Source organism: Solea solea, chromosome 5, assembly GCF_958295425.1.
Source record: "Solea solea chromosome 5, fSolSol10.1, whole genome shotgun sequence".
In the NCBI taxonomy this organism is placed as follows: Eukaryota; Metazoa; Chordata; class Actinopteri; order Pleuronectiformes; family Soleidae; genus Solea; species Solea solea.
Genome location: NC_081138.1, coordinates 31,621,970 through 31,644,093, shown reverse-complemented (window position 1 = coordinate 31,644,093; position 22,124 = coordinate 31,621,970). Strand labels below are relative to the sequence as shown.

At 40.1% G+C, this 22,124-nt stretch overlaps 1 protein-coding gene across 2 annotated transcripts in view; it reads left to right on the top strand.

Annotated features, from left to right (window-relative positions):
• The window catches only part of si:ch211-186j3.6 (neural-cadherin), a 184,775-nt gene that overhangs the window by 71,290 nt on the left and 91,361 nt on the right, over nucleotides 1-22,124 (top strand). For both annotated transcript variants that reach the window (XR_009240200.1, XM_058628543.1), the window contains exons 14-23: nucleotides 3,074-3,201; nucleotides 3,834-4,020; nucleotides 9,228-9,371; nucleotides 11,689-11,809; nucleotides 11,890-12,052; nucleotides 15,223-15,775; nucleotides 16,239-16,348; nucleotides 18,016-18,207; nucleotides 19,482-19,925; nucleotides 20,558-20,888. Coding sequence is in view for 1 of the 2 variants with exons in the window: in XM_058628543.1 (XP_058484526.1) it covers nucleotides 3,074-3,201; nucleotides 3,834-4,020; nucleotides 9,228-9,371; nucleotides 11,689-11,809; nucleotides 11,890-12,052; nucleotides 15,223-15,775; nucleotides 16,239-16,348; nucleotides 18,016-18,207; nucleotides 19,482-19,925; nucleotides 20,558-20,888 (2,373 nt within the window). In the remaining variant the exon portion in view is untranslated. The remainder of the gene's footprint in view (nucleotides 1-3,073; nucleotides 3,202-3,833; nucleotides 4,021-9,227; nucleotides 9,372-11,688; nucleotides 11,810-11,889; nucleotides 12,053-15,222; nucleotides 15,776-16,238; nucleotides 16,349-18,015; nucleotides 18,208-19,481; nucleotides 19,926-20,557; nucleotides 20,889-22,124) is intronic.

Here is a 22,124-nt window from a genome sequence, read left to right as displayed (position 1 = left end):
GCAGCAGGAGGGGGAGGAGCAGTGTCCTTGTCTGTGTTTGTCTCCTCATTTTCCTCCAGACTTAATTCTTGGATTTCAAAGCTGCACAAATCGACGTGTGCTGTGAGTCTGATCAGCCTGAGCGAGACGAGCTCAGAGCCACTGATCCACTGATCCACAGAGTGTCGCAGTCAAAACACGAGAAGTTCAGTGGTGAATGAGTGAGACATAAATACACACAAAAATACACACAAAAAATATACACATAAAATACACACAAAAAATACACACAATAAAATATACACATAAAATACACAAACAAAATACACACAATAAAATATACACATAAAATACACAAACAAAATACACACAGTAAAATATACACAATGAAATGCACTCAAAAAATACACACAATAAAATACACACAAAAATACACAATAAAATACACACAAAAAATACACACACAATAAAATACACACAAAAGATACACACACAATAAAATACACACATAAATACACACAATAGAATACACACAAAAAATACACACACAATAAAATACACACAAAAAATACACACAAAAGCAGAGACAGTGGTTAAAGTTAGAGCAGAGACGTAAGGAGGATTAAAAGAGTATGGAACAGTATGGTTTAGAGCGCCACACTGAGGTCATTACATCACATCACATGTCATTTAGCAGACGCTTTTATCCAAAGCCACTTACAATGGAACTGAGTACATTCAGTCAGGGGTGGAGTCGAACTTGCGACCATTGCGACCATCTTTCGCACATAGGGTACCGGTCTTAACCACTGAGCCACTCCACCCCCAAGGTCAAAGGTCACATCCTGGATTAAAGCTGAGTCATCATCGTCATCATCGTCATCATCGTCATCACTGCTCAATAATACGGTGATGTTTGTTCGCTCCTGACCGCCCTCTGCCAACCCTACACACACACACACACACACACACACACACACACACACACACACACACAGTCAGTCACACTCTCTCTCACACACACACACACACACACACACACACACACACACACACACACACACACACACACACACACTCACTCACACGCTCACTCACACGCACACACACACACACACACACGCACACACACACACACACACACACACACACACACACACACACACACACACACACACTCACTCACACACACGCCCATTCCATCAAATCGGTCTTAATCCAGTGAGAAATAATGAATTCACACAGACCCTCTCCACTATCTTTCCTCTCTGGTCCCACTAACTCCACCCACCCCCCCCTCCGCCTCCCCCCCTCTGCCCCCCCCCCTTATCTGTCTTAATAAGAAAGCTCTTTGACTCCTCCAGAGGCAGAGCTGCACAGAGAGGGAGGGACGAGTTAAAGCCTCATTTTTAATTCAGACGTGAAGTCATTTTACTCAGCAGCAGCAGCAGTAACAGCAGCAGCAGCAGCAGCAGCAGCAGTAACAGTAACAGCAGCAGCAGCAGCAGCAGTAGCAGCAGTAACAGTAACAGCAGCAGCAGCAGTAACAGCAGTAAGAGCAGCAACAGCAGCAGCAACAGCAGTAACAGCAGCAGCAGCAGCAGTAACAGCAGCAGCAGCAGCAACAGCAGTAACAGCAGCAGCAGCAGCAGCAGCAACAGCAGCAGTAACAGCAGCAGCAGCAGCAGCAGCAACAGCAGTAACAGCAGCAGCAGCAGCAGCAACAGCAGTAACAGCAGCAGCAGCAGCAGCAACAACAGCAGTAACAGCAGCAGCAGCAGCAGCAACAGCAGCAGTAACAGCAGCAGCAGCAGCAGCAGCAACAGCAGCAGTAACAGCAGCAGCAGCAGCCGTTATGTGTTCTAATCGTAATTCTTTTCTGACCAGAAGAAGAGAAATGTCTCCCACACCAAAACATCTTTATTCTAATTAACCTCAGTGACACAAAGTGACCACACGAGGCAGCAGAGGACCAGCAGCTCCTGTGTCCCTGCAGTTAAATCACTGGTTTTCTCTGTGGACTTTGGTGTGTGAGAGTCAAAAGTTAACAACATGACACAAAGTTGAGTTTCCAGGCAGAAAAGACAGTTAAATTCAACACTGGAGGCATATATATTATATTTATATTAAAAAGATTTTTTTCCTGCCAGCAGCCGTGTCTTCACTGTGTCGCTGCATAAAAACACGAGTTGAGTTTAGTTGAACCATCATGCAAAGCAGGGTGAACTCCAGTGTCCTTCATCTTCACATTCTATAAATTCCAGGCTGGTTAGAGTCGCTGCAGGCCTGCGCCGTGATGAAAGTCTGTAAATCAAACACCATCCCAGATGCTGGTGGGACTGACGCTGCTTTGAAACGCACTGGTTTAGCTGAACAACAAAAGGGCTTTGATATTCACCGCCTGTTGTTTTTCTTTAAATCCACTCACAAAACCTGCAGAATGACCTTTAAGGAGTCTTCATCACCAGGAACAAACGCTGTGTGCTTTGCAGCTGTTGTTTGTTTAAAGTGTGTTTGAAAAGAGCACACAGCACTTTGTGAGTCGTTCACGTCAACGTTCACGCTCTCAGGAAATCTGTAACTTACTGTCGTAGTATTGTTATTATTTTAGTGTGAGGGAGTAGAGAGGAGCAGAAGAAGAGGAGCGAGAAGTGTGGACCACTCACTCTCCCACACCAAAGCCCAGAGAGAAAATCACTGATTTTAGCTGCAGGGACACAGGAGCTGCTGGTCCTCTGCTGCCTCGTGTGGTCACTTTGTGTCACTGAGGTTAATCTGAATGATCATTTTCAAATGCCAAATTGACAAAATAAGGCATTTGAACTTAGTGATGGAGGCAGCAGTGGATCAACAGCTCCTGTGTGTGTGTGTGTGTGTGTGTGTGTGTGTGTGATGTGCTTTGGTGTGGGAGAGTGAGTGGTTTACAAACTTCCGTTTCCTGTCGTAAAAGTGTGTGTAACAGTGAGATAAAGACGTGAACACGTTCTCAGAGAACGCCAGTGTCTCATGGAGTGTGTGTTTGTGTTAACATCAGTATTTTTCAGTATTATATTTTGTTGTAAATTGACGATTCTTTGTCGTCTTCTTTCCACAGACGTCAACGACAACGTCCCGTTCTTCACGTCGTCCATCTACGAGGCGTCGGTGACTGAAGGAGCAGAAACGGGAACGTTGGTTTTCCAGGTTTCAGCCAATGATCTGGACCTGGGTCTGAATGGAAAGGTAATAGACACAGAACTTACAGGGTTACAGAGTCAACTATACACTTTACAACTGGGAGTAAAAGAAAAAACAGCTTCTACTTTCTGTGTATAAAACAGTTAAAAACTTTACCAGACCAGAGTATTGTGATCGATTTCACTTGAAATTACAAAAATATGGAGCCAGGGAGGGAAAACCACATTAACAACACATTATTATTATAATAATTATTATTATGGTTGATGTTATTGTGACATAAGTGGCAGATTTGTTTTCTTACCAAAGTCTAAGAAGGGACCGTCTACAAATGGAACACTTTCCCAAAAAAACATACTTTTTCATTCCCAATAAAAAAAAAAAAAAACAGAAATTTGAATCATAAGATTTTGGCTCATATTCTAAAATTAAAAAATATTATGTGTTTATTATGTGTTGGATTTTTTTTCTGTGTACTTGTCGTTGCAAAATTCCCTGAATTTCTGAATTGGAAACTTTCCATGAGAATTAACGGGACTAAAGTGGAAAACATTTTTAAATGTTCATATAATGAACATAAACATAGTCGTTAAATAATAAATTGCGTCATAATCTTTGTCTACAAACCTGACTTCTTGAACTTTGTGAACCCCTCACTTGCTCCTCCCACTCTCCAGATCGTGTACTCCCTGCTCGAGGATCGCAGCGGCGATCACCAGTTTTTCCGCGTCGACCCGGAGCTGGGACTCATCTACACCCAGGCTGTGTTTGACCGCGAGACCAAGAGCTCGTACCTGCTGGAGGTGAAGTCCGTGGACGGGTCAGAGTCGTCGCGGCCCGGCAAACACGGTCAACCCAACTCTGGTGAGTGCGAGTGAAAACACGATGTTTCTGCTCTGTGAACTGTGAAAACGTCAGTGCTCCTGACGAGCACAGGAAACAGCTGCACTCATGCCAGTTATTCAGTCATCTACAAACGTGCATGAACAACACTTCTCCAACATCTTTAGATAAACTAAAATACATGAAACAGGTCAGCAAATAAACTGTAAACTCGTCATGTAATGGAATGTCATTTAGCCAGGAGTCCTAGAAATCCTATATTCAATGCACAGGTTGCATTTTAAGAATGCCTCAATAAATAAATAAATAAATAAATAAATAAATAAATAAATAAATAAATAAATAAATAAATAAATGAATGAATGAATGAATGAATGAATGAATGAATAAATAAATAAATACATAAAAAAATAAATAAATTGAAAGAAAGGTGAATAAAGTGTGAGTGACTTTTAGTAGTTTTAGCCGTTTAGTATAATTACACCAAACACCTGGTACATGCTGCCATTATTGTGCTAATTTGTATAATTCATAATAATTTGACTCAAAAACAAACAAACAAAAACAGTCTGAGATAAATGTGTGACTGGAAAAACCCGTGTGGTTGTAACTGTCCGTGGTCCTGGTTTTGGAGCTAGTTATTTCCCCCTACATGACTGTCCTTGATGCTGGTTCTGACAATGAAACTGTCCATGGTGCTGATTGTGGTGCTGTTTTTTTGTTTTATGGTCCATGGTTCTGGTTTTGGATCTGTTTCTGTGTAACTGTCCGTGGTTCTGGTTGTGGATCTGTTTTTTGTGGATCTGTCCATGGTTCTGGTGCTGTTTTTGTGTAACTGTCCATGGTTATGTTTTTTTTCTACACAACTGTCCTTGTTGCTGGTTCTGACCATGGAACTGTCCATGGTGCTGGTTGTAGATCTTTTTTTGTGTATCTGTCCATGATTCTGGTTTTGGTGCTGTTTTTGTGTAACTGCCCATGTTTTTTTTGGCATGACTGTCCTTTTGCTGGTTCTGACCATGGAACTGTCCATGGTGCTGGTTTTTTGGGTGATTGTGGTGCTCTTTATATGTGTAACTGTCCGTGGTGCTGATTTTTTGGGTGATTGTGGTGCTCTTTATATGTGTAACTGTCCATGGTGCTGATTTTTCTTCTTCTTTCCTTTTTCACTGTCCATGGTGCTGATTTCCTTCTTTGTCACTTTATGTGGTGCTGATTCTTTTCACAACTGTCCTTGACCATGAACCATTGTTGGTACTGTTGTTCCTTCACTGTCCGTGGTGCTGAATTTTTCTTTGTAACTTGTGTGCTGATATATGTCACTGACCGCGGTGCTGATTGTTCCGCGCACACACAGCCATGTACTGTAAACCTCAATATTAGACCTAAGTATTTCAGTGAGCGTAGGTGAGAAGAATCAGTGTTGGGATTACAGGTGGCTCGCACAGAGGTGAAAATAAAGTGTTATCAAAAAAGTCAGGTTCTCTAAGATCCTGAGGGTCTTCAACAACAACTGAAGCGCCAACAGTCTGTCAGTAAACACACGAGTTCACCTCATGTCGCAGGTGCTCGTGTTTACTTCAGCAGAGTTTTCTTCAGCGACTGAATGCCTCGATGCCTCGTCGTTGTTATGGATTTAGAACTGCTGAGAGAGCTCTCACCTCACACCATAATGCTGAGCTCTCATGAATGTGAGAGGGTGAAAAAAAACTGTGAAAGGCAGCAGGATTAGCTAAAGAAAATATTAAAAAACAGTTTGGCTGCGAGAATGTTATTTTTGCCTCGTGCTTTAACATATTTAATAAAACCCAAGTTATGAGCACAGCAGTGGATCAGTGGAGACGTGGGATTACCTCAAATAAGTATTCAACCCCACCTTCTCTGTTGGTAATCTGACTAATTATCTCTCAGATTATCTCTGGATCTCATTGTATCTCGATCCAGCAGCGAATTTGCCTATTCTCTAACTAATATCTCACGTGTTCATTTTTAATATTGAAAGCAATGGTGACAGTGAGTTGAAGGTTGGCGTGGAAACAAATGGACACAAAAACCCCACAGTTGCCCCTGATGACTGTTTAATCTACACCTGCTTAATTACACACTGTGTTTTTCCACTCTGTCTCACTGTTAGCCACAAGTTTGTGAACCACTCACTCTCCCACACCAAAGTCCAGAGAGAAAACCAGTGATTTTAACATCACAGCACACACCGTTGTTGATCCACTGCACTTGTAAAGTGACAGTGTTTCGATGCAGAAGGAGAGAAAACACCTTTAATTCCATTAAGAATGTGTTAAAAGGAGGATTATTTTTTCTGTCTCATGGACACCACTCTTTGTGAGCAGTCAGTCAAAAGTCTCCGTGTTTCTGACGTTAAAGTGGAAAAGTAAACAGTGGGAGACATGAAGGTCTAATAATGAAGTCTATTTTTAAAATGTAATCTCCTTGTTTGACTCGTTCAGCACACGAACAGTGGAAATAAGGAATAGTTCCCTTTTCTGCGCTTGTCTTTACGTCGTGTCAGAAGTGGTTGTTGAAGTGAGGACGGGATATTTCAGTTTTAATTGTTTGTTTGTCGTGAAAATGTGGCTGCTAAGTTATACACAAGTGGAAAGAAAGGATTTTAGCCACTTAACAAGAGACTGACGTCATGAAATGTTTGGCTGGATTAAGTCTTTGATCAGGAAAAATAAAGTTTGTGTCACTTTGTGAACTGTTTCACTCTCTCACACCAAACCTCATAGAGAAAATCAGTGATTTTAACATCACACACACACACACACACACAGGAGCTGTTGATCCACTGCTGCCTCCATCACTAAGTTCAAATGTCTTATTTTTACAGTTCGGCTTTAAATATCCTTCATTCAGGTTGACCTCAGTGACACAATGTGACCACACGAGGCAGCAGAGGACCAGCAGCTCCTGTGTCCCTGTGATGTTAAAATCACTGATTTTCTCTATGGGCTTTGGTGTGGGAGAGTGAGTGGTTTACAACAGGAAAGAAAATGATTCTTAGTTTAGTTTTTTTTGTTCAGTGGTTATAATCGTGTTTTTAAGTCAGTTCACAAACAGGGTTTGTTCGTGTTTTCAATCACTTTCACGGCCTTCGTGTAGGAAATTAAAAAGTATGTGTGTTTTCTTTATGTGACATTAAATCAGCGTTAATGTAAAATTGCAGCTTAATATAACAGCAGAAGGCACAGTACGTGCAAATGTGTCCATCATGTTGAACGTACTGAGCGCGGCGGTGATGACACATTAGTGCGAAAAAAATAAATAAAAAAAATAAAAGAAGTCGACGGCTGAAAAACAGCTGCTGCCTCGACTTCATTTAAGTTTTCCTTCTTTCTGTGTCTTTGCCACATCTGCTCGTCTCTGAAGCACCAGCAGCATCTCCCTCTCCTCTGCCTCCCTCTCTCTCTCTCTCTCTCTCCATCCATCTCTCCCTCCCTCCCTCCCTCCCTCCCTCTCATTCGCTGCCAGACCAAATGCACACACGCTCCACGCAGAGTGTAGCAGCTGTTTGGACAGACGGACGGAGACAAGTGTCAAAGAAGCAGCGCAGCAGACCAGGACGGATTCATTTAAAAAAAAAAAAAAAAAAAATCAATTTAATGGTAGATTATTAACCGCTCTCCCTCACTGTGACGTTTGAGGTAACAAAAAGTCAAATATTAAATCAGGCAGAGACCGAGAGACCACAGGACTTATTTCATACTCTTATTTATTTATTATTTGGCCGTGGTGAATTTTAAGCGATGTTGAATTAACGAGGATGAGTGACAGGCACATGAACAGATAGCAGAGACATGAAAGAGCACTGATGCTCCCTCACATGTGCAGGTGACTGCAGTTGTTACGAGTTTATAATTAAAGAATTCTTTCTTTAAAAGAGATCATTTCAGTGTGATGGGATGAGTTTTACTCAGCGAACCCCAGCGGATCACAACTGCCTGATTACCTCAAAGGTCTTTCAGCAGAAGGATAATCCCTGAGCTTTAAGTTAATCTGGTGACACAGACGTGACACATCATTTAACCTGAATCATTTCATGTAAAAAATAAATTACATATATATGTTTATATATATATATATATACAGTGTACACCATACTGTTGTTGTTGTTTTAAAGTATTCGAGTGCATCTCTATTTGATAATCTACACAAATATATCTGCCAACTGCCAAATATGAAGATTTGAAGCTGTATCACATCTTTATCTTGAACCGTTAGACAGACTTTTCCTTGTGTAAACTGAAGTTTGTAAACCACTCACTCTCCCACACCAAAGCCCACAGAGAAAACCAGTGATTTTAACATCACAGCACACAGGAGCTGCTGGTCCTCTGCTGCCTCATGTGGTCACTTTATGTCACTGAGGTCAATCTGAACGAAGGATATTTAAAGCCGAATTTTAAAATGGATTAAACTCCCCCAGTTTTTCAATATTCCTTCATTTGTTTATTTATTTATTTAAAAAAAGAATTGTGAGCTGGTTTGGTTCGTCGCTGTGTACGACACAGGTTTCATCATCGCTGTTAAAATGCACGGCGGTCCCGTTTCTCCTCGCTGGATTAAGAGGAAGCGTTTGACCGTGTCAAATATGGCTTAGCTGGAAATGATCTGTGGCTCCAACACACACGGGAGTTTCTTCACACTCACGCTCACAGTTAAGAGCCGAGTAAAAGCAGGATTTACAATCCAGAGGTTGTGTGTTTCGTTAACCATGTGAATCCAATTCACGTGGTTATAAATAACACGGTCACACCTGCCACACCAAACACACACACACACACACTTCATTTAGTTTTAAATAGCTCTTTCTACTTTAGTCACTTAAGAAAATACAACATACAATACTGCTTAAGTTTATGATAAATAATGTGCTCAACACTTTACCTCAGGTTTGTCCAACAGGAAACTGAAGTTTGTAAAAGAAAATCAGTGACAGGAGCTGCTGGTCCTCTGCTGCCTCGTGTGGTCACTTTGTGTCACTGAGGTCAATCTGAACAAAGGATTTTAAAAGCCGAAGTGACAAAATAAGACATTTGAACTTAGTGATGGAGGCAGCAGTGGATCAACAACTCCTGTGTGTGTGTGTGAGATGTTAAAAGCACTGATTTTCTCTGTGGGCTTTGGTGTGGGAGAGTGAGTGTTTTACAGAGTGATTAAACTCATTAAAAACTGCACTAATTGACTTCATTTCTCTCTCTCTCTCTCAGACACGGCGTACGTTCGCGTGTTCATCAGCGACGTCAACGACAACAAGCCGGCGTTCTTGCAAACGTCGTACGAGGTGGACGCGGACGAAGACGCCGACGTGGGCTTCGCCGTCCTCACCGTCAGCGCCAACGACGGAGACGAAGGTGAGCGACGACAGTTTGTTTCTCCTGTTCTTCTCTCTTGTTTTATTCTGAGTTAATTAAATCATTTTTTATTTATTATTATTTTGGTTCTGTTTTTTGTTTTTTTAAATAAATGAAACAATTTTACCAGAATCAATTAGATGTTTCTGAATTAATTAGATAGAAAACACATTTGTTTTGTTTCTGTTTCTTTTTTAATTAATGATATTAATGGAAATGTGAGCTATTTTCTGATTCAATGAGTAAAAAAAATATTTTTAATTAATTAGATAATTTTACTTAATTATGTGGATTTTTTTATATTTAAATTAAATAATTTTTACCATAATTTGTACCAGTTTTTTTTTTTTTTATAATTTGATATTTTTTCCAGATTTTCTTTTTATTAATTATTTGATTAATTATATAATCTTTGGTGAAGTAATAAGATCAGCAGACCAATCATGTGTTCTGTACACAGTCTTAGTAGTATAACATAGTAGTATAACATATAAGTACATGGTTGCGTCAACAAGTCGGCCGAAAGAATAAAAAAACGCTGAGATTTCAATGAATGACATTTACTCCATTTATTTAATCCCAGTGTTTTTTTAGGTCGATCCCTAAAATGAAAACACTTTATTTCAGTGAAGTTTGACTTCATGTTAAAAAAATTTATTTCTCACCTGATTTTAGAAAAAAATCGTTTTTTTCTTTAAGTATTTCAGCGCTGAATTTTTTAATCATTTAAATTAAAAGTTTTAACATCATATTTATATTTTTTATTATCTTCATCATCATCAGAGTGTGTGTGTGTGCGTGTGTGCGTGCGTGCGTGTGTGTGTGTGTGTGTGTTCACTGGGGAAAAACATTCATGTTCCTGGGTTGGTTTTTTTATTTGAAGCGTTGTGTTGCACTTTTCTTTTCTTTGCTCCTCTGAGTCTCAACACTTTAATAAACACTCAGACAACAGGAAGAGGAAGAAGAAGTGTGTGTGTGTGTGTGTGTGTGTGTGTCCCTGTCCCTCACGTCTCATTTAAAGTCCCGGCAGGGACAGAAGTAAACGATGTGGATTAGAGACATGCGAGCGTTGTCCTCTCTCCTTCCTCCACTTTCATCTCGTTAATAAACTGAATCTTTTTCTCGTCCTTGGAGGTTTTTTCTCCTTTTTTTCACTCGTTCATATTAATGGACGCAGCTGCAGCTTTAGCTCTAATTATGATTCTGAGGTCGTACGACGGAGTATTACAACCAAACTGAAGACTTTAGAGAAACGAGAATAACGTCTTAATATAACGAGAATAACGTCTTAATATAACGAGAAAAACGTCTTAATATAATGAGAATTACGTCTTAATATAACGAGAATAACGTCTTAATATAACGAGAATAACGTCTTAATATAACGAGAATAAAGTCTTAATATAACGAGAAAAACGTCTTAATATAATGAGAATAACGTCTTAATATAACGTCTTAATATAATGAGAATAACGTCTTAATATAACGAGAATAACATCTTAATATAACGAGAAAAACGTCTTAATATAATGAGAATAACGTCTTAATATAACGTCTTAATATAATGAGAATAACGTCTTAATATAACGAGAATAACATCTTAATATAACGAGAATAACGTCTTAATATAACGAGAATAAAGTCTTAATATAACGAGAAAAACGTCTTAATATAATGAGAATAACGTCTTAATATAACGTCTTAATATAATGAGAATAACGTCTTAATATAACGTCTTAATATAATGAGAATAACGTCTTAATATAACGAGAATAACATCTTAATATAATGAGAATAACGTCTTAATATAACGAGAATAACATCTTAATATAATGAGAATAACGTCTTAATATAACGAGAATAAAGTCTTAATATTTTAAGAGTAAAGTGTTATGAGAATTTAACTTCACTATTTTAACTTGGAGAAAATGATTTTGACTCAAACAAATGTAAATGTCACCATAATCAGCTGCTGATGACTTGAAAAAAGCGGGATTATTACGACGTTAATGAACGTGGAGCTGTGACATTTTTATGATTTATTTAACCTTCAAACTTTTTCATTTAAGAGGAAAAAATATAGTTTTTACTCGCTTCATGTAACTCTTTAGTTATTTATTGCAGGTGTAGAGGAATAATCCAGTCCAACGTTAATAATACAACAAGCACAAATGCTGTAAAGGAGAATGAACACATTTAAGATGAAAAATGACAGAAAGTGGAAAATATTTTCTGATTTAATGAGAACATAATGGTTCCATTTCTCCCCTGGGTGACGTTGACACTGAGCGCTGCTCGGTCTTGTGTTGATCTGCAGGTGGAAATGCTAAACTGAGATATCAGATCACTTCAGGAAACACAGGCGGAGTGTTTGACGTGGAGCCTGAAGTGGGCACGATCTTCATCGCTCAGACTCTGGACTACGAGCAGAACAAACGGTAGGAACAAGGTTTGTTCTGTTCTGACAAAAACACAAGCTGTTTGGATCTAAAGCGTCGTTCATGTTCCTGAATCTCAGCTACAAACTTCACGTCCTGGCTTCAGACGGGAAGTGGGAAGATTACACGACTGTGACGGTGAACGTGGTGAACAAGAACGACGAGGCCCCGGTGTTCACCGTCAACGAGTACTACGGCAGCGTGACGGAGGAGCTGGACGGCTCGCCCGTCTTTGTCTTACAGGTAGTTTCATTCTCAAATCTGCCTCCAATAAAAGGCCAAAAACATGTGTTCACGTTAATATTCAGTTGTTGTTTTGAAGTGTGTTTGATATTTACACAAAGTCTGTAGTTTTTAAACCCCCGGTTTGGTAACCCTTTATTTTACAGTCCGCTAATTACCTGGTATTTACTAAGAAACTAGATGGTAACAAAACACAGTTCATATGAAAGTTCCAAAATAACTTTATGTAATTACTAAGTTAGTACCTGGTAAGTACGTGGAAACATACTAGGAAACTAGATGGTAACACAAGAAAGAAAGTACCCATACAGAAAGGATAGTAAGTACTATGTTATTACTTAGTAAGTACATGAAAAACTACCAAGAAACTAGATTTAATACCATCTACGTACTGAGAAAGAACCCGTACGGATGTAAGTACTAATAATAACATACTAAGTACATGGTTGCGTCAACGAGGCAACACTCTATTTCACTGCTGTGGCTCCGCCCACTTTGACCTTCTATGCTAATCGTTGTGAAAGTGAGCTAACACCCAGAAGAATCTGCAAAACTCTAACTGTAAGTTGAAATATTGTAATAATATCAGAATTGTATTATTATTTTTATTGTGGGGCAAGTTATAGTCGTTTGTGTTACTTCAGCTGGAGAACAACTTATCTAAAACTCAAAGTTAATGTACGTAAATTACTTTTATTGTGGTAGGTCATCTGTTCAAAAGTGATGCTTTTATTTTGAAAGGCTAAAATACCGGAAGTAGGAAAACCAACGAGAGAAAGGTGGTGCCAATTAACGGCGTGTGAAGCACTTATGGTGATTTATTTTAGCACGTGGCTAACAGGACACAAGGTCTGTATACGTGGTATCTGCTGGTAATCTGTGTGTTTGGAGTTGTTTTTAATCTCACTTTGTACTTTATAGAGCTTCATGTCAATGTTATGCTAGTAGCATCACTTCATTATTCATTCTTTAGCATCTAGGCTAACGTTAGCTAGTGCAAGGCGTTACTAACGTTTATTACTAGTTATGTATAAATGTAAAATATGAACATAGTGTTAAGTGTATTTAATAGGAATTGGTCAATACTCTGTCCCTGAACTGTACACAGAACTGTTATATTTCTATAAACGGTTCTAATTGTTATCATTTGTATAGAAGTTTTCTTGGCCTTGTACAGCAGTTTGCTAACTGTGCCAATTATAAATATGATATTTAAAGCTAAGTAACTGGAACTCACCAATGTATTGTAAGTACTTACTAGGTTATAACTTAGTACTAACAGACCTTTACGTTCAGAATATGTGTATTGTTTTACTATCTAATCTTCTAGTACGTTTCTATTTACTTACTTGTTAATAACTTTGTACTTAATCTTTCTTTCTGGTACTTTGATAATATGTATATTGAAATACCATCTACTTTTCTAGTATGTTTCCATGTACTTGTAGTATGTTATAACTTAGTACTTACATCCGTTCCATATGGGTACTTTCTTTGTAAATAGATTGTATTACATCTAGAAGTAATACCTACTATCCTTTCTGTATGGGTACTTTCTTAATACATAGATTGTATTACCATCTAGTTTCCTAGCATGTTTCCATGTTCTCTGAAGTTTGTAAACCACTCACTCTCACACACCAAAGCCCAGAGAGAAAATCAGTGATTTTAGCTCGTGGGGACACAGGAGCTGCTGGTCCTCTGCTGCCTCGTGTGGTCACTTTGTGTCACTGAGGTCAATCTGAACGTTGGATTTCAGACGGCGAGTTCTACAAAATAAGACATTTGAACAGAGTGATGGAGGCAGCAGTGGATCAACAACTCCTGTGTGTGTGTGTGTGTGTGTGTGATGTTAAAATCACTGATTTTCTCTATGGCGTTTGATGTGGAAGTTTACGATTCACCATAAACCTAAGAATCCTGCTAAATATTATAGGAAGATAAAGTAATAATATATCTGACTTATGCCTGCGTACATTATATATTAATTTAGTCTTCTGCAAATTGGCTGAAATCCCTTTCTCCCTGAGGACCTGCTGGCAGCCGTTATTAGACTTTGACACCGACGTGTATTATTATGTTTAATGTCTATAAATGTAGAGCGAAAAAAACCATCTTCAAAATATCAATTCTCCATTAATGAGTTGTATATTTAATGATGCAGTGTCCTTTGCTTCAAGTCAGCAGCAATTAAAGGGAGCAGGAACCTAATTGAGATTAAGTTCATCGTTATTTAGTACCAGTACATTTATTTTATTTTTTTATTAGCATTCCACTTTGGAAAAAAATGATTTTAGTTTTTTTTTTTTTTAAGCAATTCAGCATCAGCAGTAGCAGCAGCAGCAGCAGCAGCAGCATCAGCAGCAGCATCAGCAGCAGCATCATCAGCAGCAGCAGCATCAGATATGGAGTGTCTCAGAATCGTTGAAGCTTTGACCCCGGGAAGTGTTTTTAATGATAAATAGAACATTAAAACATCTCCTTCTCTCTTCTCTTAATTTCTCTGCTGAGAAAGTTCATCATCGCGAGCCGCGCCGCGATGCTTCTCCCTCCTGATTCAGGGAAGAGGATTTCTTTTAACCGTGTTAGTGGAACACAGCGAGCGCTGACATCACGCTGCAAATTACCCAACATCTCTCCTACGGCGTAATTGCTCCTGATGCTGCTGCTGCTGACAATGAGTGAGAAGAAGAAGAAGAAGCAGAGGAAGAATTAAAGAGGTCAGGTTTTGGTCCGATTTACCTACAGGAGGGTTTTTAACTGCACTGAGTCAGCACTGATTATAGCTGCTGTGAAAATGAGAGGCCAAACAGCTCGAGAGGCTGCTGCTGCTGCTGCTGCCACCACTGCCACTGCTGCTGCTCATAAATCCACATTCATATTCAACGGGTCACAAATAGGCATTGACACAAATAAGACGAGTTTTACACAGTTTGAAATGGTCTAAATCCACGGTTTTCAAACTGCGGTACCACCAGTGGCACACAAGCTCCCTCTCGTGGTAAAATCAGAAGTACTGTTGGACTGACCTGCTAAACCACAGGTGCGTTCACTGATGGAGAAGAAACAAGAGTGAAGTGTATCATAGAAAAGTTTTTCTTCTCTCTCCAAACACTGGACACGAACACGTCCCCTAACCAAATAAAGAAAAGTCCATTTTCTCCCCAAAGGTCACGGCGTCTGACCCCGACAAAGACGCCGACCCTGAGGCCCTGCGTTACTCTCTCCACGGTCAGGGAGCAGAGAGCGAGTTCATCATCGACGAGGTCACGGGGAAGATCTACGCTCAGAGGACGCTGGACCGCGAGGAGCGCGCCGTCTGGCGCTTCGTGGTCCTGGCAACAGACGAAGGCGGTGAAGGTCTGACGGGCTTCACCGACGTCATCATCAACGTGTGGGACATCAACGACAACGCTCCCGTCTTCACATGCGCACCCAGCTGTCAGGGAGACGTGGCGGAGAACTCAGCGGCGGGGACGTCCGTGATGGAGATGACGGCCACCGACCTGGACGACTCCGCTGTGGGTCAGAACGCCGTGCTCTCCTACAGGATTGTGGGTAGTTTAGACGCCACGGAGGCGGGAGGAGTCCCGGCGTTCTCCGAGATTTTCACCATCAACCCCACGACGGGAACCATCACCGTGGCCATGGCCGGTCTGGACCGAGAGCAGGCGGAGTCTTATCTGCTGGTGGTGGAGGCCAGAGACGGAGGAGGGATGACAGGTAAACCACCTCACTCTAATCCAGAAACAACATAATCTGTTATCGTGACTAACATAATCTGTCATCATGACTATCATAATCTGTCATCATGACTAACATAATCTGTCATCATGACTAACATAATCTGTCATCATGACTAACATAATCTGTCATCATGACCAACGTAATCTGTCATCATGACTATCAAAAATAATATGTTATCCTGATTCAAATAATCCCGACCAGACTAACCCTAACCCGACTAAATCATTTTATGATGACTGAAATAATCCGGATGAAAATATTGTTTTCTGACATATAACTATATCATAATAATAGTTTGTTTGTTGTGAGTTAAGCAGCATTTTTTAAATCGACATATTAATGATTTTCTTACAAACATAGTCTCTGTGGAAATTCACCACTTTTGACTTTTTATCGCGATGTGAGGTGAAATCATGTATCGTCTCACCCCTGTTGACAGGAACTGGTACTGCAACCATTCAGATTAAGGACGTGAACGACCACGCTCCGTGGTTCACGGATCACTCGTGTGTCGCCAAGATCTCTGAGAACACGGAGCCGAACGCTGAGGTGAGAAGATGAATCACTCGTTTATTATCATGAAGAAAATACTGCGTGTTTTATTTAAAATAAATAATGAAAAAGGCTTTGTTATGTTTTTGGAAATCACTGCATCTGATAATCCATCTGATGCCGTGTTTGTCCGTCCGATAAAATACAACCGTTAAAAAAACATAGAAAATTGCTTATTGAATAACACTTAAATATTATAAACAAAACAAAACATAAACTCAAAAAGGTGTAATAATCTATTTGTTTATTTAATAATAAAAGAAAAATGGTTAAAATCTGACAGATTATTTGGTTCATGTGGATGACGATAAATGTTCAATAATCCCCCCCAAAAAAGACAAAACATGTCTGTTATCCCTAATTCAATAATCTGACTGAAATGTCTCTTATCCTGACTAAAATAATCTGTTATCTTGAATCAAATATTCTGTTCCCCCGAATAAAATAATCTATTATCCGGACTGAAATTAATCTATCATCTCAATTAAAATAATCCGTAATCCTGACCAAAATAATCCATAATCCTGACCAAAATAATCTTTTATCCTGACTAAAATCTCTTGGGTCTTGTCAAAAATGATTCCGTCTAAAATAATCTGTTATTCTGAATGAAATAATCTGTCACCTGACATCACAGAGACACAATAAAGAGAATAATCTACGCAAATACAAAGCCTATGAAGTGGTATGATGATCTAAAGGAACTTGGTTATGAAAAAGTCTTTTCCCATGAAAGAGCATGAAGTGGAACATGTGGCACATGCTCATCCCTGACCTTGAAGCACATTTGCACATTTATTTGGTTTTTCTCGCCCACTTCTGTAATTCACAGATTAAAAAAAGGAAGGTGAACCTGGAGTTAGAGAGCTGAGGCGAGCTGTTACAAACGTGACCCAGATACTTTTTCAATAATGAAAACTGCCTCCAGCTGTGGTTAAATAAAGCAAGAGCTGTTTTTCCCGCTTAAGTGACGTCTCTGTTTCTCACTGGTTTCATTGATAAATTCATGTGATGGTTTTTCAGGTTTATTTTAAGTGTTTATTTTTTATGAAATGACGGTGAGTCAGCGCTGAGTCACCGCGCAGAAGGAGAAACAGATTTCAGACACTTAAAGTAGTCTGACCTCCTAAAATCTCCACATGTCTATGACTGTCTACGACATCTAAGTCACATGATCACGTCTTCATCTCACAGTGAGACAGACTTTTCCAACAGGAAACTGAACCACTCACTCTCCCACACCAAAGGCCAGTCAGAGAAAATGAGTGATTTTAACATCACACACACAGGAGTTGTTGATCCACTGCTGCCTCCATCACTCAGTTCAAATGTGAGATTTTATCACTATTTTTTCAATTCGGTGTTTGAAATCCTTTGTTCAGATTCACCTTAATGACACAAAGTGACCACATGAGGCAGCAGAGGAACAGCAGCTCCTGTGTCCCCGCCAGCTAAAATCACTGATTTTCTCTATGGGATTTGGTGTGTGAGAGTGAGTTTGAAAACTGATGAAAAATAAAGTAGCAAATATATTCTTACCACTATCAAACAGGCATGTTGATATTTTAATTAGCTAAAATCAGTTTTCCCTTTCGTGCTGAAACTGAAACGATTTGTTGTTTGCTGTGAATAATGACTGAGGAAGTCGCCTGCTGTGCTCTCAGGTGCTGCAGCTCGCTGCAGAGGACAGAGACACCGGAGAAAATGCCCAGCTGACCTTCAGCGTCGTGTCTGGAGACCAAGAGCAGAAGTTCTACATGGTCAGTCATAAGCAGGAGCAGCGCGGCACTCTGCGACTCAAGAAACGTCTGGACTACGAGCGTCACAGCGAGCAGCGCTTCAACCTCACGCTGAAGGTACGAGACCATCGCTCACACTTTCTTACAGTCGTTTCAGTTCGTTTCAATGAAAAATAACTTGAAAAACTTGAAAAATAACTTGAAAAACATCATTTAAAAAAACAGTCAGAAATAACCCTAAAATGACGCTTCAAGACACGAAGAGGTAGAAAATAGCAAATTAATATCCAAAAGAATAGAGAACAAGAATCTAAAGTATATCTACATTTTTAAAATTTACATTTTTGTTGTTGCATAAATGACTATTTGCAGGTAAACCGTATTATTATACGTATATTATTATAAATATACGGTGTATGCATACATATATAATAGGTACTTGGCGATGATTGAATTACAGACACATGAGAGGTGAAGAGCATTTTGAGAATGAGAAGTTTTCAGTTTTTCAGAGACTTTGAGGAGTCAGTGTGTGTCATATATCAGATACAACGTTAAAGCTCCACCACGTAACCTTTAATATCAGCGCAGCTTAGCGTTTGGAAAACGACCTGAAAATCCAGAAGGTGACATAAAAATCAGTGACACGCACATTTCAGGACACGGCAGAAATGTGGAGGATGAGAGATTTAAAGACGGTGGTATTTTATTCAATTATATTATAATTTATTTGATCTTATTCCGTTACTATCAACTTGAACATTAATCATAGTTATTGTCCAACCACAGTAACTGCAGTGTTTCACTCATACTGGCCATTAAAGTGATAATTCAGGTTTTTTGAAGTGTCGTTGTGTGAGGTAAGAACATAAAGTTACACTGTTGCTGTGCTGAGAACCAGAACCAGAACTGAAGTTTGTAAAGCACTCACTCTCCCACACCAAAGTCCAGAGAGAAAATCAGTGATTTTAGCTCACAGGGACACAGGAGCTGCTGGTCCTCTGCTGCCTCGTGTGGTCACTTTGTGTCACTGAGGTCAATCTGAACGTTGGATTTCAAACACTGAAGTGACAAAATAAGACATTTGAACTTAGTGATGGAGGCAGCAGTGGATCAACAACTTCTGTGTGTGTGTGATGTTAAAATCACTGATTTTCTCTATGGGCTTTGGTGTAGGAGAGTGAGTGGTTTACAAACTTCAGTTTCTTGTTGGAAAAGTCTGTCTCACAGTGAAATAAAGACATGAACATATTCACAAGATGTCGTAGACGTAAACTGGTGTGTGTTTTATACAATAAAATCAGTTCACTTGGGTAAAGTCAGTTAGCCGATGTTTTCAACAGTGTTAAACGCTGATTTCCAGCTCAGACCAAACGTTCCGTCTGTTTCAGGTTGAAGACCTCGACTTTTCCAGCTTACTTCACTGTGTGGTGGAGGTGGAGGACTTCAATGACCACGCCCCTGTCTTCATCCCTCACTTCCTGTCTCTTGCCCCGCTCCCCGAGGACGTCGCCGTGGGAACCAGCGTGGCGCGTTTGGTGGCCAGCGACTCGGATTCGGGCCAGAACTCTGAGTTCACGTACAGCCTGTTGGAGGAGTCGGACCCTGAGGGACTGTTCTCCATCGACAAGTCCGGTGTTCTCTCTGTGACCCAGCCTCTGGACCGGGAGAGGACACCCCAGCATCACCTGGTTGTCATAGCAACAGATCACGGAGTCCCACCTTTAACAGGCAGTGCCACGGTACAGCTGCCTTTGTTGGATGTGAACGATAACGGACCGGAGTTTGAGGCGGCGTATTTGCCCGTAGTCTTTGAGAATGTAGTCGGACCGCAGGTAAGTTTGTATCTCATTTCACATGCGATACACTGATATATCATATATTTAATATAGATATAATGTTGTGACAGTTTTACAGAAACAGAAGAAGTACACAGAAAAATACAACTTAACAGAAAACAGTATAAGTGCAGGATTATGATAAAGCACAGACTACTCTTTCATGGAGTTTTCACACTGAATGAGATTATAATCTGTAGCTCGACCTGATGAAAAGTTTTCCAAGTCAGATTTTGACACATCCCATATTGTAGCTTTGTGTGCAAAAAAGCAGATTTAGTGATAACTTTGATAAGGTTTCTGAAATTCAGATCCTTGTCCTTAATTAATCACACCAACATTTTCAGCAGAGCGTGAGGTTTTTAAATTTCTTGACTCCAGCTGAAGAGAATTTTAATCTCTTCATTAATCAATCTCAGTTATTTAGCTTCTCTGACAGGAATTCAGTTAGACTTACATTAAGTCTCTGGAAGAAAGAGCCAAATAAATCTGTGTCGTCTGAATAGAAGTAGACTTTGAAGAAGAAAGGACCAAGAACGGAGCCTTGTGGAACCCCAAAGATGATTCAAATGATCCGACAGAGAAACTACGACAAGCTCCAACTCTTTCTTCTCGCCCTCCTCGTTCAGGTAGTGAGGCTGAACCAAACGTCGACCCTCCTTCACGCCGTGGACCACGACTCGCCTGAGAACGGCCCGCCCTTTCACTTCACCATCTCCTCCGAGTATCGCCACATCAACGACTTCTACCTGCAGGACAACCTGAACGGCACCGCGTCGCTGACGGCGCTGCGCACGTTTGACCGCGAGCGGCAGAAGGAGTTCCTGATCCCGATAGTGATGAGTGACAGCGGCCGTCCGAGCAGAACGGTCACCAACACCCTGACGGTGACCATCGGCGACCAGAACGACCATGCACACGCGGCGGGAGAGAAGAACATCTTCATCAACAGTCACCGAGGTGAGGACGACATCTGGAGTTTATTATAATTCATCCTCTTATTTAACGCCTTGAGATGAACCAGTGACATCAAATATAATCATCACGTGACATCTTTACAAACATGAACATCCCCACACGTCTTCTCAACAACACACACACACACACACACACACACAAAGTGAGTTAGACTTTTAATGTAGAAAAAATAAAAAAGGCAAGAAGTCGTTGATGATTAAAAACCAGCGACGTGATGTCTTAAAAACAAACGTACTTCACTTTAAACTTAAATAATACTTAAAATATCCTGGAAAAGGTGCAGCTCTTAAATAAATGAACAGCTTGATTGAATCTCAGAGTTATAGAATAAAGAATAAAGAATAAAATATTAACTACTGTTTGAAGTTTGAAGGAGGTTCCGCAGCATCTGCTGCAGAACAAACAGACTCAGGAACAATTACTTTACGCTGGCCATGCACAGTATCAAATATTCTCATCTATAACGGTATTTATATTAAATGTTAGAGATTATTAGAGTTTCATATACTGTGGATGTGCTCCAATATGGATTGTGAAAGATTTGTAACAGTTATTTTCCTAATCTGGAAAGGAAAACAATTACTGGAGTGATTACATCTTAATTCCACGGACACAAAACTTGTTCATTGTCAAAAGAAATAACCAAATTAGTCGTCTGGTACTAAAACACCGGCGATTTCTGTCTTTGTGCAGTGTGTGTGTAATTTACTGGATGTGAACAAAGTTACGCTGTAAACATTGGGAATGTAAATCGTTGTGTCGTCAGCATAAACAACACCAGATTATATTCTGGAGCTTTATTAAAACCATCCTGAAGATGAACCTTAACTTTGTGCATTTAAAGGGTTTTTTCTGTGTGCGCCCCCTGCTGGACTCCTGCACCACAGGCAGTGGCTCTTAAATAAGATATAATTATAATTTATGTTTTTTTGGGCTGCAGAAAAGCTCCGAGGCTAACAATGTTCTTCCTGTGTAACTTTGCTCCAAACTTTCTGGCAAAGGCAAACTGGAGGTTAGAATTCAGTTTGTCATGGTCTGCCTTTAAATTTTGAAGTTTCCCTCTGAATAATTCTCACATGTTTGAGAGTGTGAGGAGCTGCAGGGGAGAGAGGAGCGGCTCCTTCGACACGATTATAATCATCGCACATTCAAACAGCACTGCTCTGTGTCTGAGTGCCAATCACCTGTAACGCTCTGTGTGTGTCTGTATGTGTGTGT